Source organism: Mustela nigripes, chromosome 4, assembly GCF_022355385.1.
Source record: "Mustela nigripes isolate SB6536 chromosome 4, MUSNIG.SB6536, whole genome shotgun sequence".
In the NCBI taxonomy this organism is placed as follows: Eukaryota; Metazoa; Chordata; class Mammalia; order Carnivora; family Mustelidae; genus Mustela; species Mustela nigripes.
Window position 1 is genome coordinate 84744505 of NC_081560.1, and position 19623 is coordinate 84764127.

Consider the following 19623-nt stretch of genomic DNA (forward strand, 5'->3'; position numbering starts at 1 on the left):
AGAAATGGCACACAGAATTGATAATTGAACTGCCTTCTGCTAATTTACAAATTATTATTTCCCTGGCTTCAAAAAAAAAAAGCCCCAATACCTACTCACCAAAGCTAACTAGACAGAAACATAAAAAGCATGCTTTGATTCTAAAAATAAGAGTAAAACTACCTAATAGTTCTTTCTTAGCTAGATTATTCCATAGCTACCTTCAATTATTTACACAACTTAAAAGGTTTTTGGGGTGTCTACTAATATATATATATCTAATAACAAGCCTGGGAATATACCAAATAAGACAGCAGTCTAAAATACTAAACTAGCACATAATTAAATCACATGATAGATCAGTGTTACTAAGTAGAATTAAAAACTGGAGCTTTTTTTGGTTTTTAAAGATTTTGTATTTAAGTAATCTTTATACCCAATGCGGCACTCAAACTTACAACCCTGAAATCAAGAGCTGCATCCTTCATTGACTGAGCCAGCCAGGTGCCCCACAAAACTAGAACTTTTAACAATGTCCTTATAAAAAGAATACCAACATTGACAACATCTGAAACAGCAAACCACCTACATATTAGTTTTTGTTGAACTTCTTATTCTTAGTTTTGGGTTTTGTCATAATTTTAATTAAATTGATTTTGTTGGTGGGGGGCTATATGAAACCATGACTGTTTCATGTTGCCATGGGTAATATTAATTTTACCATGTAAGTTGTACCACTTGTAATATTTCTGTCAACTAAATATTTTTATTTTTTATTTTATTTTATTTATTTATCTGACAGAGAGAAACACAGCTAGAGAGAGGGAACACAAGTAGGAGGAGTGGGAGAGGGAGAAGCAGGCTTCCTACTGAGCAGGAAGCCCGATGCAGGCCTCAATCCCAGGGCCCTGGGATCATGGCCCGAGCTAAAGACAGAGGCCTAACGACTGAGCCACCCAGGCACCCCAACAAAAAAATTATTTTTAAGATTTTATTTATTTCACAGAGAGTAGGCAGAGAGGCAGGCAGAGAGAGAGGAGGAAGCAGGCTCCCTGCTGAGCAAAGAGCCCCATGTGGGGCTTGATCCTAGGACCCGAGCCGAAGGCAGAGGCTTTAACCCCCTGAACCACCCAGGCGCCCCCCAACAAAATATTTTTTTAAAAGTATCTATAAATACCATATATAAAAGAACTGAAATTATACTGTCATTCAAAAACCCAGAATAACTAATGGAACAAAGTAGTTTTTATTTAATCAAGTAGCAATTTCAATCTGTCTATTGGTAACGACTATGCAAGAACTTGACTGCTTTCGATATGAGTATTCAAAAATGGTTATCTACGTAAATGCTGTATTTAATCTTGTATTCAGTTGGCTTGTCACTAGAACACAGTGACAATTTTCAAGAAGTTTTAATCTGAATTTATATTCTATAATTTTATATCAGTATTACTCAGTAATTCTAGCCCTAATAATTTATCCTAAGAAATTATCCAAAAGAATAACAAGGTTCACTGCAATACTCCCATCAAGAAAACTGGAAATGACCTATATAGCTCAAAAACAAGGAATAACCATGTATGTATATTTGTGTATATAAACCAAAGGGACAATGGAGAAGATGATTTATCAAATGGTAAACTGTTTATAAGCCTTCAATGTTAAAAAAAGAAAAGAAAAAAAATGGAAAGCAATCTCAAGTATCATGAAACTAAGCAAAACTCTTTCTTTATGAATAAGGTTAGAAGGAAGGAAGGAAACCACACAGAGTTGGGGCTGTGATTTTTTTGTTTTGTCTTTGCAACTGGTATAATATTTAGGCAATTTAAAAAACTTTAATAAAACTAGTATGTAGGAGGACATTGTAGGGGCAGAGAAACATCATTTGAAGTTAATACATACCTTAATAAAATTTGCATTGATATAGTCTGAATCTTGAGAAGGAGTCTTTAAAGTCAACTTAACTCGGCTGTGATCAACTACAAGGGAAAAAAAAGGATTTCATAAACTACATCCTATTGGTAAACATGTGTTTTCTAATAAACTATATAACTTGAAAATATTTTCATTGAAGAACAATTTCTGACATCATATTTATAGAAAGTAAGTCTATAAAAACAAAAATTGGTTGACGTAAAGCTGTGTTTTAAAGCCATAATCAGAATAATCTCAGGAACTCTTTTAAAATACAAATTCCTGGGCATCATCCCAGATTGGCTAGACAAGAGCCCAGTGCTGCAGTTTTTTAACAAACATACGAGGTAGTGGACACTAACCACTAATGCACAAAGCTCATTTGCCAAAATCCTTAGTAGGAAATGCAACTTTCAAGTTTCATAAGAAATTACAAATATTGAGTAAATTATAACAAATGAAGTAAGATGATGCATAAAAAGTGCTAAATACTGCACTTGGCAATAATATATATTATTAGGTAATACCAAATTAAGGTAAAAAATATCTTTACCAAAAAGTTAAAAAAATATAAGGGCGCCTGGGTGGCTCAGAGGGTTAGGCGTCTGCCTTCAGGTGGGGTCATGATCCTAGGATCCTGGAATCAAACCCTGTATCGGGTTCCTTGCTCAGGGTGGGGCCTGATTTTCCCTCTCCCTCTGCTGCTCCCCCTGCTTGTCCTCTCTCCCACTATTTCTCTTCCTGTCAAATAAATAAATAAAATCTTTAAAATATACATATATAAATTTCATTAGTTTTATAAATTTGCAGTTTTATTTTTTCAAATAAAATATGTATATGATTTTTTAAAATCAGATTTTAAAGGATTGTGTGGGGCTTGAACTCACAACTCTGAGACCAAGACCTTAGTTGAGATCAAGTTAAATACCTAACCAACTGAGCCACCCAGGCACACATTAAAGAAAGGAATAAAATGAAAAGTAATCTTTCCCTGTCCTTGAAGTCCAGGTATCTCTTTCCCAATAAAGACATTATTAATGTTCTTTTCCCCTTCCAGAAGTAATTTTTATGCATATACCTACATTCTTTGAAAACTATGCAAATATAATCATCCCATTCTCTGTTATTTCACTTTTTAGTTAATCCTATATCCTGGAACTCTTCCTAGAGCTAATATAATACAGGTCTATCTTATTCACATGTTACATAAAATCCACTGTATGGGTGTTTTGTTATTTATTTAACCAGCTACATTTCTGATGGCCCATTTCTTCCTATTAAAATCTACCACACTGAACACTGCGGTACATGTATCTGCTTTCACTGTGGTATAACCTAAGTTCCTAACAGAAAAAATGCTACTTGCCTTCTAAAAGTTGTATACTAACTTACACAATACAAATGCCATTTGTAAGAGTGACTGGATATTATACTTTTTAATAGGTGACATTCTAAAAGTAAAAAAAAATAGACATGTATCTCTTGAACTATGCAAGTGGTCACACATTTTCATAGTTACTGATTATTGAGGTTTCTTTTACCATATACTACTTCTTTATATCCTTTACACATTTTTACCTATGTCTATGTTTTTCTACCAATTTAAATGAAAAAAAGAATCAGTCTTTAGTCATAAGTAATGCAAATAGCTTTGTTTCACTTTGTGTTCTTAAAAATTTTTTTGGTCTTTCCAGGATCCCACATTACATATAGTTATTATTTCTCCTTAGTCTGTTCTAGTCTACAAAAGTTGCTTTTATTTTTTTTTTCATGATTGGAATGAGGTTTATGAATTTTTAGCAAGAATACCAGGGAATGATGACGTGTCCTTCTCAGTGAAAAGACATACCAAGGGGTTTATGATGTCAATTTCATATTATTTGTGATATTAATCCTGAATACTTGGTTAATATGGTATTACCTGGTTGTCTCCCACTATAAAGTTACTATCTTTCCATTTGTAGTAATAAATATTTGGGGGGAGATACTTTGAGCCTATACAATCCTAAAGCAGTAGGACTGCCTAATATTCACAAGTATCTAGATTAGAAAGAACCACAGCATTTAATATATAAGATGCCATTATCATATTATGGTCCTGTCTAATCCAGGGATGATGAATATTAAAGGCAATTAGAGTAGAAAAATACAGAAAAAGTAACAGACATGAATAAAACTTTTTAGCAAACCCTTAAAAGTCAACTAATGAATAACTAATTTGTCAATGACTCTTTTTTCTTTTAAGGTTTTATTTATTTATTTGACAGAGAAATCACAAGTAGGCAGAGAAGCAGGCAGAGAGAGAGAAAGAAGCAGGCTCCCCACTGAGAAGAGAGCCCGATGCGGGGCTTGATCCCAGGACCCTGGGATCATGACCTAAGCTGAAGGCAGAGGCTTTAACCCACTGAGCCACCCAGATGCCCCAATGACTCAAGTTTTATACATTAGTACTAAGGCCCAGTTCTGCTGATTTTATTAATTTTTGGTGAAATCTTTGAGGATTTGTAGGAAGATACAGAAGACAGACGTATTAGCCTCCAATTAAAATCATGTATCTCTTCCGTGTTTCCAGAAAAGAGAATGTTTGTATGTTTATCAATGTTCTGTTTCTTATCTCACTTGATCTTCTGGTAAATGGGAATATTTAGTAGTTAGGATAATGACAGTTAAGTAACTACACGAAGCTTCCTCTCACCATTGTTTACCAGTAACAAGGAGTCCCAATTAACTACCCTTATTCATGTGAGGTATTAGTCTCCAGTTAAAGTATCTCAAACGCAGGACCCAGTACAATAGTTGGTTTACTACTGGATCCTCAGTAAATGTTTCTGGGGATTATGAACACAAATGAGAACAGCAGCTCCCAAATGATAGTCAATACTGGTATCAGGCTGTTACATCCATGCTGGTAATTTTTTTTTTTTGAAGATTTTATTTATTTACTTGACAGAGAGAGAGATCACAAGTAGGAAGAGAAGCAGGCAGAGAGAAAGGGCGAAGCAGGTTCCCTGCTGAGCAGAGAGCCCTCCGTGGGGCTGGATCCCAGGACCCTGGGATGATGACCTGAGCTGAAGGCAGAGGCTTTAACCCACTGAGCCACCCAGGCACCCCCATGCTGTTAATTTTTAAAAAATATTCCATGATGAAAATATTATGCATACACAAAAATAACAAACTAAATCCCCATATAATCATTACCCTGTTTTAATAATGTCAACATTTTTAAGTTTTTATTCAAATTCCAGTTAATTAACATACAGTGTAATATTAAATAATTTCAACATTTTGCCAATCTTACTTCATCTGTCTCTAATCATAACACCTGGAGGGCGATAAAAGAAAATTAAAATACAAGATTTCTAAGTACCATATTCTTATTTTTTTTTTAAGATTTTATTTATTTGACAGAGAGAGAAAGAGCACAAGCAAGCAGAGCAGCAGGCAGAGGAAGAGAGAGAAGAAGGCTCTCTGCTGAGCAGGGAGCCCGATGCGGGTCTTGATCCCAGCACCCTGGAATCATGACCTGAGCTGAAGGCAGACACTCAACCAATTGAGCTGTCCAGGTGCCCCCTGAGTACCATATTCTATAAGAGGTTTGATTCCGTAAGTTCAAGATTCTGTAAGTTCAAGCAGAAAAATGACTTATTTTAAACTCTAAACCACAAATTTTGTAATCACTGCTTTATACTAAATAAGCATAGTGTATTACTGATAATTTATAAAACGATGTTAGGTTGTTTATATAACATAACACATGATCACATGTATTTTCAGTTTTTCATTGGTACTCCTATGAAGCATAAACATGTGTGTAACTTAAAGAATATTAAAGAAATGAAAACAATCATTCCTCTCCATGGTTTTGCTGACTGCCTCTAAAATCTCCCAAGAATCCAATTCCAAACCGATAAAACCAAGATTGGCCACACAGGAGGCTCTCTAAGCAGCAACTTTTCCCCTCCAAACAAACATCAACAACCTATGGCAACAAAAAGAAAATATTTAGATAATGTCATCTCTGAAGAAACGGAAACTTCCTACTGATTAAATCCTAGGTCTCAGGGAAAAACAAGAATCTTCATAATTAAATTATAGTACAATATTACACTGATGCATCACTTCTAAAGGCTAGCCAGCTTGACTTTAGTCCTCTTAGCAAACAAAGCACAGATCATTCTTGACAAAAGAGCATCAAGATATTTCTTAATTCTGGAACTGGCCTTAGTATTCTACTATAAAATAAATCAAATCTCTTAGGTAGCTCTAGAAAAACCTATATAATCTTTGAACAATGATGAAACTACTTTTAATAAAGCAGAAGCAAATAGTCTTCTCTTGGCTATTTCAACATTGTACTAGAGGTTCTAACTAGCAGAACAAGGCAAAAGAGGCATTCAGATTGGAAAGGAAGTAGTAAAACTGTCATTATTTGGAGATAAAATGGCTCAGTATGTTAAAAAAAAAAATCCTAAAGGATCCATAAAAAACTACTACACTAATAAATGAGTTTAGGAAGGTCACTAAATTTTAAAAAATCAATACAAAAATATAACTTATATTTCTATGTGCTAGTAATAAAGAATTAGAGTAAAATAATTTCATTCAAGGGCACCTGGGTAGCTCGTTTGGTTAAGTACGTGTCTGCCTTTGACTCAGGTCATTATCTAAGGGTCCTGGGACAGAGCCCCACATGGGGTTCCCTGCTCAGTGGGGACTTATCCCTCTGGGGAAAAGAGTGCTTCTCCCTCTCCCTCTGCCTCTCCCCCAGCTGTGCACTCTCTCTCACACAAACAAATAAAATCTTAAAAAATTTTTTTCATTCAGATAAAGAATTAAAAAAATAAATACAAGACTTGTGCACTGAAAACCATAAAACACTGCTGAGAGAAATTAAATATTTAAATAAATGGAGAGACACAATTCATGTCACAGATTGAAGAATCAATATGGTTTAAGACGGCTATTCTCCCCAAGCTAGATAGATTCAATGCAATCTTATTAAAATACCATGTTTTTTGCAGAAATTCACAAGCTGATCCCACAATTTATATGTAAATATAAAGGAACCAAAACAACCAAATATGGGGTGCCTGGGTGGCTCAGTGGGTTAACCCTCTGCCTTTAGCTCAGGTCATGATCTCAGGGTCCTGGGATTGAGCCCTGCGTCGGGCTCTCTGCTTGGCAGGTAGCCTGCTTCCCTCTCTCTCTGCCTACTTGCAATCTCTCTCTCTCTCTCTCTCTCTGCCAAATAAATAAATAAAATCTTAAAAAAAAAAAAAGAAAAGAAAAGAAATTTTAAAAAATAACAGTTGGAGAACTTGACATTTCTTGCCTTTAAAACTTACTAGAGGGGTGCCTGGGTGGCTCAGTGGGTTAGGCCTCTGCCTTCGGCTCATGTCATGATCTCAGGGTTCTGGGATTAAGTCCCCCCATCAGGCTCCCTGCTCAGCAGGGAGTCTGCTTCTGCCTCTCTCTCTCTGCCTGCCTCTCTGCCTACTTGTGATCTCTGTCTGCCAAATAAATAAATGAAATCTTTATTTAAAAAAAAAAACACTACAAAGCTACCATAATAAAGACAGTATGAAACTGGCTTAAGAATACAACAGCGTAGTAAAATTAAGAGGCCAGGAAAACAAAAACAAAAACAAAACAACCCTTGTATTTAGGGTCCAATGATTTCTAACAGAGGTACCAAGGCAATTCAGCAGAGAAAGGACAGTCTTTTCAACAAATGGTATTAGAACAACCCTACATACACAGATTATTTCAGACAATTAACTGAAAATGGATTACAGTAAATGTAATCCATTAAATGTAAAAGCTAAAGCTACAATACTTTTGGAAGAAAAATAAGAAAACAGAGAAAATCTTTGTGATCTTGAGTTCACGGAGAGGGTACCAAAAGCATGATCCATAAAACTGAAAAACTGTAAAAGCTTGCACACTTTAAAAGACACCTTAAGAAAATGAAAAGACAAGCCATAAACTGGGAGGAAAAAATTTTCAAACCATATATGTAAAGAAAGACTTGTATCTAGGATAACTAAAGAACTTTAACAACTCAGTCAGATTTTTAAAGATTTTTATTTATTTATCTGACAGACAGAGATCATAAGTAGGCAGAGAGGCAGGCAGAGAGAGGCGGGGAAGCAGGCTCCCTGCTCAGCAGAGAGCCTGATGTGGAGCTTATTCCCAGCACCCTGGGATCATGACCTGAGCTGAAGGCAGAGGCTTTAACCCACTGAGCTACACAGGTGCCCTAGGATTTTTTTTTTTTTTTAAGATTTTATTTCTTTATTCAAGAAAGACAGAGAACACAAGCAGGGAGGTGAGGCAGAAGCAGGCTCCCTGCCAAGCAGGGAGCCCGATGCGGGGCTAGATCCCAGGATCCTGGTTCATGACCTGAGCTGGGGGCAGACGCTTAACCGAGCTACCCAGGCACCCCACAACTCAACAGAATTCACACACACACACACACACACACACACACACACACACACACACAAAACCCTAATGGAATTATAAGAATTTGAAGAAACTTCACAGAAGAAGATATATAAGTGGCTAACAGAACATGAAAAAATGCTCAACATCGTTAGTCATTAGGAAAATGGACCTTAGAACCACAATGAGATACCTATATACAACCACTGGAATAACTATACTCAAAAAGACTGAGTAAAAAGAATATGGAGAAACTGGAAGCCCCATGTACTGGTGGTGGGAAAGTAAATGGACACAGCTACTTTCAAAAAAAGTGTAGCAGTTTCTTAAAAAGTTAAACATAAGCTTGGGGCGCCTGGGTGGCTCAGTGGGTTAAAGCCTCTGTGTTTGGCTCAGGTCATGATCTCAGGGTCCTGGGATTGAGCCCCGCATTGGGCTCTCTGCTCAGCGGGGAGCCTGCTTCCCCCCCTCTCTCTGCCTGCCTCTCTGTGTACTTATGATCTCTCTCTCTCTGTCAAATGAAAAAATAAAATCTTTAAAAAAAAAAAAAAAGTTAACATAAGCTACCACAGATCCAGAAATTCCATTCTGGGGTATCTATCCAAGAGAAAGAGAGCCATTTGTCCATATAAAGATTTGTGTGGAAATGTTCATAGTATCATTATTCATAATGTTCATCAACCAGTGAATGGATAAACACAATGTGATATCCCTACAATGCAATACTGCTTAAAAATAAAAAGGAATGAACTACTGATAGATACGACATGGATGAACTGCAAAAACATGCTTCACGAAAAATCCAGACATAAAAGACTACATATTGTATACTTAAAATTACCTGAAATTTCCAGAATAGGAAAAGCTACAGACAGAAAGCATTAATGGTTGCCTGGGGCTAAGGACTACAAACTGGCATAAATGATCATTGGACGGCTACCAGAAATGCTCTAAAACTGCATCATGTCAATGGTTACACAACGCTACATAAATTTACTAAAAATTATTTAATTGTATATTTAAAGTGGGTAAATTTTATGGTATGTAAATTATACTTCAAAACTGTTTAAAAAAATACTGTCTGGAAGCACTGGATATGCTAAACATGTAAAGGAAATTGACAACTTACTTTTTATATATATATATATATTTTATTTATTTATTTATTTGACACAGAGAGAGACAGTGAGAGAAGGAACACAAGCAGGGGTAGTGGGAGAGAGGTAGGCTCCCCACTAAGCAGGGAGTCTGACATGGGGCTCAATCCCAGGACCCTGCGTTTATGACCTGAGCTGAAGTAGATGCTTAACAAGTGAGCCACCCAGGCACCCCAACTTATATTCTTTTTATGACAGAAAATAAATAAATATACATCTCTAAGTCTAATTGCTTTTAATATAATTTTCCAAATTAAAATGACTAGAAATTTACTGGAAACTGACTTATCAAACCTTAAATAACTTAAAAGGAAGAAAGACATTGCCAGTCTGACGATAGCACAATGATGATGAACTCAGAATCTAGGGCAAGTCTTCTCAACCTCAGCACTACTGACTTTTTGGCCTTGTGTAATTCTTTGTTGGAGGAAGAGATACAGAAACAAGACATACTAGCCTCCAATTAAAATTGTATCTCTTTTCTATGTTTCTAGAAACAAGAATGTCTGTCTTTTTATCAATGCTCTATTTCTTATCTCACTCGATCTTCTGGTAAATGGGAATATTTGGTAGTTACGATCATGAGAGTTAAGTAACTACACGAAGCTTCCTTCCTCTCACCAGGTTTGCCAGTAATGAGGAATCCCAATTAATTACCCTCATTCATGTGACTCATTCATGCCTCTGTATTATAGGTTGCAGCAGCATCCTTAGCCTCTCCCACTAGATGCCAGTAGCAGCCTGCCATTCCATATCCCAGCTGTGACAACCAAAATGTCTCCAGACATTTTGCTAACTGTCTCTTCTAGGGGCAAAATCACCCTTGTTGAGAACAAGTGCTCTGGACAGGAATTACCAGAGTTTAAATTTTCAGCTATTCTATTAGTTACGTGACAAGCTATTTAATTTCTCTCTCAGTTCCCCATCTGCAAAGTGGCATATACTAGTACTTACCATAAAGTTTTGTTGTGCTGATTATGGCAAATAATCCATTTACTACAGACTGACAAACAATACAAATTAAGGTTTTTATTTATTAGAGGGCCAATTTTATAGCACACCACTGAACTTCTCCCTCTGTCATTATTTAAAACTGTCAAGCTTCCCTCTTCTAGTCTCAGCTTTCTCTATGTGCCTCATCCCCATTGCATTATCCTCAATACCACTACCCATCATCTGAGACACCATAGAGGTTATTTGTATTTATTGCCCATTCCCCCTTGACTAGAATATAAATTCCACAAAGGCAGGGATTTTTGACGTTTGTTCTCTGCTGCATCTCCAGCATACAGTATAATGCTAAAACCTTTCTGTAAAATGAATGAATAAAACACAACATATGAAAATAGAAAGCTGGAGCTGTTTAAGATTCATCTCCCCAGATGACAGAAAAAGAAGTAGAGAAACTGTCTCTTTAAGACTATGTGCATTAATTCCAGAGTACATTAAGAGTATGTTGAGATTATGCTGCTTAACAAAACTGTCCAGAAACCCAGACCACCCACCATTCTGAGGGGGAATGGTAAGAAAGTATATTGTGTTTTCCAAAAGCTGAATGTGTAGATACTATGTGCTAGGTATAATTCTAAGCTTTTTAACAGGTACATGTTTTATTATTTCAACCTCCATTTTATAGATAAAGAAAAAAAGGCACAGAGAGGATAAGTTCAAAGTTAAATAAACAGCGGGTGGTAAAGTTCAAAGTTAAATAAACAGCGGGTGGTAAAGCTAGGATTTGAACTTCCAGAGCCAAAACACTTCACCAGTATACTATGTACACTTGCCACTTAGTAATTCTGCCAATACTGGACACCTAGTTTCTACAGATGAGAATACAGCTGAACAACAAGAAGAGATGAAGGATTAAATTTATGCAAAAAAGACAGTGAGAAAGAGAGGGACGAGGTAATTTGAAAGAAGGGTATCGGAAGAAGACAATTTCAGAAACAGACACTAGTCAATGGCACTGGCATCAAAACAGTTAACAGAAAGGAGTAAGCACTGAAAAAAGACTATAAAATTCCAGATTATAAAATCTGGAAGAAAGAAAGTCAATGGAAACTTTATCAAATTCATTTTAGAGAGAACCTTTAAAAATTAATGAGATTTGTCAATTATATCTCAACTTAAGGCTGGGGAAAATAACATGATAATTGAGGGAATGGTACCATGGAATGTAGCTATTTCGAGACAGTAGAAGGAAAAGAAAAAGACTATTAGCATCTTTAAGAGAGAGCGTGTACAATGTAGTTTTTATATAAAACAGGAACACACTTAAGTATGCATGCTTTTTAAAAAAAAAGATTTTATTTATTATTTGACAGAGAGACACAGTGAGATAGGGAACACAAGCAGGGGGAGTGGGAGAGGGAGAAGTAGGCTTCCCGCTGAGCAGAGAGCCCAATGCGGGGCTGGATCCCAGGACCCTAGATTAGTGACCCGAGTCAAAGGCAGATGCTTAATGACTGAGCCACCCAGGCACTCCAAGTATGCATGCTTTTAGAGTTAAAGGTATTTTGCTAAAAAACATGCTTTTTAAAAATATAATTATATTATTATAATATAATGGTATCAGTCTAAGATATACTCTCAGAGACACATATTCAGACTACTGAGAAAGCAGGTAAGCAGGCAGGAATCACCTTATCGTTCATTTTTTCATGCATAATTAATTACGGTTCTACTTGTGAACAGATAAGAATGTTTTTAGTATTTTGTAAAATCTATTCCATTATATTTACTGAATTATCTATTTTATTTTATTTTAACAAAATACCTTCTTTGAACAGGGAGTGCAAAAAAGACATTCCTACTTGGATTTTTTTGGGGTTTAAAAGTAACTTAGTATCAGTAATCGTGACACTTAAAGAAAAAAAGTAAACAACAAAAACTACTTTCGGAAGAACAATGAAGCACAATTATAAGCTATGTTATAGTGCACTTTAAACAGAGAAGTTAATTACCAACTCCTTTACAGTCAAACTCTTAGGAAGAATAAAACTAGTTTAGGTTACAAGCTGCTAATAAACATTTTCAATTGTCCTATAAGAGCATATCAAACTTACATGGCAGTATGTCCTTATATCTGTTCTTTTTAACATTTTCTTCTTTTTCTCCAGTAGCTGTGGGATAAATCTTTTCTGTTCTATATTTGGTAGACAATCTTCTTAATCGCTTAAAATATAAACAAAAAAATTCAAGTTTATAAAAACAGTATTTTCAAAATTTTAACGATTTATAAAATATAAATTCCTTACAACTCATTTTCCTGTTTTTCTAAGTTCACAGTATCTCCCTATCCTTTAATAATTAACCCTGAGGATAATTTTTTTTAAACCCTAAAACACAAGATTAATTTTCCAAGTAGCATTGAAAGGGGACACTAAAAGTAAGCAATTTTATTTAAAAAATCATTAATAAGTTAAGTCAGAATATTTAACTCGGTCCTTAACTTACTCAAGTAATCTCTATGTTTAACTATGGGTCCCTAAAATCAAGTAAATCATGCCTAAAAGATTATGTACAAGTTTCTTTATTCGTTCTCTCAATAAACCTGGGGCACCCATGATGTGCCAGGCTCCTTCCAAGGCGTAAGCTAATAATTACTTATAAGACACTGCAAAACAAAGTTCTTTCATATTGAATTGGAAATGTCCAACAAAGACCAATTCTGCTTATTCACTGCATTACAGAAGTGGTTTGTGAGTTAGTGACAAATTCTTACCACATATGGCAGTAGGGATGTTCTTTGGGCTGGAATATTTCTGCGTGTCAGTAATACACTTCCTGCTTTCAGAAGCAGTGAAAGTCAGCATTGTGAATTGTTTAAATTCACTACTCAACTACATTGCTGAAATTTAATTTCAAAGGAGCCTACTTTCTTCCAAGCTTAAAGACATATTGAAGGCATTCTGGTTTTACTATTCAACAAATTATTGAATACAAATGAAATGAACAAAAAGTCTGGTAACATTTAACTTTTTCACCATTTTACTTTTGCTACTTGTGATGCTAATGTTTAAGCAACAGAACTTTTTTTTTTTTAAATCCCAGAACTTATTTAAGATTCGTAACTTACTATTGTTATGATACACTTCAATATACAGCACTTGAAATAATCTTATAAGCAGACAATTTTACACAGAATAGTCAATCTTTTTTTCCTTGAAAAACTACTAAATTTTATAATGACAATAACAGAGACGTAAAACAGAAATGCACATTTTTTTCAGTGAGAAAAAAGACTTATTAGAATCTTGTTCTGCCTTGGCACAATGCTGAAATTAGATTACCCACATTTATGACGCTATTTTCTATGGTAATAAGGTTCTCAAAAGTAGGTTGGGGGAAAAAACCCTGCATTTAAAAGTAGATGGGATGTGGGAGGGTGTGGGAAAACCAAAACTTCAATACAATGTTGGTAGAAGAGAACATTAACACAAGCCCTAAGGAGGGTAATTTGACAATTGCAAATACACATAACCCCTTAACCCAGCAAGTATACTTCTAAAAATTTATCCTTTAAACGGCACATGTGAAATGACATATTATGCACAAAGTTATTTACTGCAGCATTGTAAAAACAGCAAAAGACTGCAAATAAAAGTCTATTAATAGAGGACTTGCTAAATAGATTTGTTTCATTCATACAATTAAATATCATATAATTGAAAACAAGGAAGCTCTTTATAGACAGTGATATGGAAATGCCTCAAAATACATACTAAGTGTAAAAAGCAGGGCACACAATAGTGTATATAATACACTACCACTGGTGTTAAGAATAAAAATATATTTGCACTTCCTTGTACACGTGCACAAAATATCTCTGGGAAAGAAACTGAACAAGGTTGTTATTATGAGTGAAGAACAGAAATGAATAGCTATAGGAAATGAATGGGAAAGAAACATAACTATATGTTATTTCCTACCTATTAGAAAATATGAATATCTTGTCTATTCAAAAAATTAAATGCTAAAGGGGCACCTCACTGTTTCAGTTGAAGGAATGTAGGGTCATGAATTTGAGCCCCATGTTGGGTGTAGAGAGTAGTTAAATAAAAACTAAAAAAAAAAAAAAAAAGAAAAAAAGAAAAAAAAGTTTTAAAAAATTAAATGCTAAAAAAAGGAAAATAGAAAAGATTACTCATGATTTTCTTAATCCATATTAACAAAGACCCTCCCAGTTATACACATAAACATCTTACATATTTAATTACAATCTCTATTTTTTTGCTCAAAGATTTTAATTTTCAGTTATTTATAGTATCTTAATGCGTTACAAAATATTGTATGTGACTGACTTACAGAAGGTTATCAAGGAATTAGGTAAAAATCATTGAAAATAAATGTATATAACTACAAAGAAAAGGGAAGAGGGGATGAATTTAATTATAAAATGTTAATACACTTCTGGAATACCTGCAATCACTCCAAATCATTTCCTTTTTTACATGACGAATTATGTTGATTGAGAAATGGGCAAAATAAATTTTTATATGGAATGACTACATTTTTCAAATAAACTTAAGAACACTATGGTATACAAATAAACACTGAGTTTGAATTTTTATATATCCAGTTTTCTTAAAGCCCAGCACAGCACGGAATGCTTTCTACTTCAAGCTTCCAATGTCCTATTAAACTAAGTCTACATAAGTAGTATACTTAAAAAGTTTCATACTCATCAGCAATACTCATCTCTGGTGTAGTATAAATAAAACAATGGCGGTCCATTAAACATGAAAACTTTGTACATTAAAAAAAAAAAATTCTACCCAAGTGTTTTTAAAAGATATCAAGTAGGGTCTTATTTCCTAACAAAACAAAACAAAATAAATCCAGCTTTACAGTTAGTTGCTTGAATTAAAATTCTGGATCTGCTGCTTTCTAGCTGTATGACAATGAACGTATTTAACCTGTGTCATCTTCTGTAATATGAGGATAATAACACTCAGTAAACAAGCCTCCAAATCTTATCCATCTTTTAAGTCCCAGCTCCTTCAAAGTTTCTTAAGCCTCTCTTGCAAAAGTAATCTTTCCCTTTTGAATTCTTCTTAGATTTTATATGCCCTCTTAAAACATCATTTCTTTCTCTTTATGATAAATACATAAAGAGAATACATCGTATTTACCAACTAAACTGTAAGCTCCGTAAGATTATAATCAGATTAATATTTGTAATATCCCTGAACCCCAGAACATATTAACTGCTTATACGTTAAATACATTAGTCTTAGAATAAGATTTGAATGCTGGCCTAAACAAAAGATTTTGTTCTTTTAATACATCAAAGTTAATGTTCAAATAGTGCTAGAAGTAGAGGTAGCACCAAAGCTCATATAACTATATGAAACGGAAGTATCTACATGTAATTTCATTTTAACTTCCTGGCCACAAATTCCATTGTCTCTAGGTAAAATTAATTACTAGGAAATTAATTAATTGAGAAATGCTGTAAAATACTAAGGACTCTTATTCATAAATATACCGCCTGTGACAGACTGTGTGAAAACAGCACTGAACTAAAACACCAATAAAGTAATTCATTTATTGGGACACCTGGATGGCTCAGTCATTAAGTGTCGGCCTTCAGCTCAGGTCATGATTCCAGGGTCTCGGGATTGAGCCCCACATGGGGCTCCCTGCTCGGCGGGGGGCCTGTTTCTCCCTCTCCTACTGCCCCTGCCTGTGTTCCCTCTCTTGCTGTGTCTCTGTCAAATAAATAAAATCTTTAAAAAAATAAGTTTGACATAATTATTTAATATAAACCTAAGCAAGAAAGCATTCTTAATCACTTACTATCCTAACTGGGCAAAATGTAGCCAAACAGTATTATTTACATAAACTTTTAAATACCATATCCTGTTATCATATGGATTTTTTTAACATGCAAACAAAACAAAAAGACTAAGATTTTCAACGGTCTACCCTTAACCATCCTGAGAAAGTCACATAATAAATTCTTTTAAATAATTTCTCATCTCAGAGTTACTGTCCTAAAAGGTAAATCCGATCATTTTTAGTCCCTCACTTAAAAATCTTCTGGGTCCATCACCTCCAAGATAAACTAACAATTCCTTGTTTAATTATAACATTCTGAATGCTGCCTATTCAATTTCCTAACTTCTTTTCGTAACACTCTCTTACTTAAGAATCTGATGCTTCAGTCACATAGAATCACTTACCACCACCACCACAAACAATCCTCCGCCCCCTCAACATCACAGTTTGACAATTTTTACCCTTGCTAGTGAGTTAACAGTAGAACCATGGCTAAAGTGTTACTTCCTTTGTGGAGCTTTCTTGACCCTTCCCTTAACGGTTCCTCAGCCCCCAGCGCCAATGAGTCTGAATACATTGCTGTATTACCGCTTGTGAGATTTCAATCTTGCTGGTCTCATCTACTGAACTATAAAGGCACACACAAGATTATCTTACTAGACTTGACAGACCAAGATCTAATGCAAATCACATTAAAAATGGGTGAATTCATTAACTTATTGAGCTTTCTCAGGCAAGTCATACAGATGTCTCTAATACATTAGAATTTTTGATGCAAATAAAAACGAAGTTTAATATGCACTTGTTTTAAAGTTCCAAATTATTTTTTACTTCTTAAAACTCAAAAGTTTTATTCCCTTAATCCTAAATCAATAAACTGATTCTCAAAAGCTTCTAAAAGTCACAAGCAATGTAACTATCCTCTTTTAAGGTATCCATTTGTGTGTCAAGATTTGAGTTTCTTAACAAGGTAGAACAGTTTCATTGTTTATCTATGGTTTTAAGCTAATAAAAATGTGTGTTGTGTAATGTTTGCTGAATCTCTCCAAAGATCTGTCTACTGGATTGTCCACTGGGTGTCTCATGGGCATCACAAACATGTCCAAACAGCACTACCATTCAACAGCTACTCTAGTCTAAAAGCTAGGAATCATCCTTGATTCCTTCCCTTTACCTCGCCTACAATATCCAGGGCATCAGTATGCTGTATTAGCTCCACTTCTAAAATACATCAAATTCTCTTCATATTCACTGAATGCTTAGAATTCAGAATATGTTGAGATAAGTATTAAACTTAATTGGGTGGATTTTAAATCAGAACAACTAAGAAAACAATGGACACAAAAAGTAATAGAGACAGATGGAACATAATTAATTAAATACTGGAGCTCAAGACTTCTTATGCTGTTACCAGGCCACACACTACTGCCCCAAATTCCTCAATGTCAACACTTAAAAAACAGTGTATGTTTCATAAGACAGTACTTTCAGTAAACATGCACACAAGAATATACAAATAAGGAAATTGTACTTTAAATTGAAATAAAAATCAAATTATACTTGAAGCTTAAAGGTTATACTGTACCAAAATATAATACCAACCCATAAAATAGTAATGCATTTGCCACTCATCTGAAAAATTTCTGAGGCAATTACTGGAGAATCCATCTGAATTTTATTTTATTTTTTTTAAAAATTTTTTTTAAAGATTTTATTTATTTACTTGACAGAGAGATCACAAGTAGGCAGAGAAGCAGGCAGAGAGAGAGACAGAAGGGAAGAAGCAGGCTCCCTGCTGAGCAGAGAGCCCAAGACGGGACTCAATCCCACGACCCTGAGATCATGACCTGAGCCAAAGGCAGAGAGGCTTAACTACAGGTGCCCTAAAAAATTTTTTTAAATATTTTATTTATTTGTCAGAGAGAGAGCACAAGCAGGGGGAGCAGCAGGCAGAGCAGGCAGAGAGAGAAGCAGGCTTCCCGCTGAGTAGGGAGACCGATGCAGGACCCTAGGATCCTAGGATGCACCCTAGGATCATGACCTGAGCTGACGGCAGACGCTTAACCATCTGAGCCACCCAGGCGTCCCTATTTCTTAAATTTTTAAAAAAGACTTTATTTATCAGAGAGAGAGAGAGAGCACAAGCAGGGAGAGCAGAAGGCAGAGGGAGAAGTAGGCTCCCTGCTGAGCGAGGGACCCCCGGCCCCCGCCAATGCAGGACTTGATCCCAGGACCCTGGGATCATGACCTAAGCCGAAAGTGGACACTTAATCAACTGAGTCACACAGGCATCCCTAATTTAAAAATTTTTTTTAGAGGGAGCAAGTGTGAGTGAACATATGTGAGGGTGGGGGTGGTAGGAGACGAGGGAGAGATTATCTCAAGCAGACTCCTTGCTGAGTGTGGGGCTCGATCACAATCCCAAGAACTCTACGATCATGACCTGAGCCGAAATCAAGAATCAGACACTTACCCAACTGAGTCACCCAGATGCCCTGAATCCATCTGAAATTTTTAAAAGATTTATTTATCTATCTATCTATCTATCTATTTATTTATTTGACAGAGAGAGAGAGAGAGAGAGAAAGAGAGAAGATCACAAGTAGGCAGAGAGGCAAGCAAAGAGAGAAGCAGGCTCCCTGCTTAGCAACAAGCCTGATGCAGGGCTCAATCCCAGGACCCTGAGATCACGACCTGAGCTGAAGGCAGAGGCATAACCTACTGAGCCACCCAGGCACCCCTCCATCTGAAGTTTAAAAGGGTGGGGGCTTCGCACATGTGTGGCACTAAGTAATAACTGTTAAATGAATAGATTCATCTGGTTTTATACCTGAAACATGTAACCGTCTGTCACAAAAGCCACTCAACTGTAGTATTACTAATACCACTATAGAAGTTATATGATCATTAAGACAAAACAAATTTTTTAAAACCCCAAATATAAAGTAACAGCAACAAGTAGTAAAATCAGAGTCTAATTTCCACCAAAAGTATACTATCTCTAACCAGCTTTACTTAAATCTTTACAAACCTATTTATATAAAAATATGCAAATCTGTAATACCCATTACAATCAATCAAAACAACCAAAGGGTCTTTAAACTATACAACTGCAACATCTACCTTTAACTGCAAAACATGCAACTCTGCCTTTCAAAATGCATCTTCCAATCTTTGTTCATGCTTTACTACTGCTATACAACAGACAAACTTGTCTGCCATTCTTCTTCGGAGAGCAAGCTGCATGTACTTACTTGAAGCTAAGTCAGGACTAATGGCCAAAGGACATATTTTTAAGTAGGGCCAATCATACGAGTCTTTGGGTAACAAAATGATTTTATTATTT

General features: G+C 35.5%; 1 protein-coding gene across 2 annotated transcripts in view; it reads right to left on the bottom strand.

Annotated features, from left to right (window-relative positions):
* PTPN12 (protein tyrosine phosphatase non-receptor type 12) overlaps positions 1-19623 on the bottom strand; it is a 93162-nt gene that overhangs the window by 40260 nt on the left and 33279 nt on the right. For both annotated transcript variants that reach the window (XM_059396971.1, XM_059396970.1), the window contains exons 2-3: positions 12560-12668; positions 1882-1958 (exon numbers count right to left, since the gene is read on the bottom strand). In XM_059396971.1, the coding sequence (XP_059252954.1) occupies positions 1882-1958; positions 12560-12668 (186 nt within the window). The remainder of the gene's footprint in view (positions 1-1881; positions 1959-12559; positions 12669-19623) is intronic.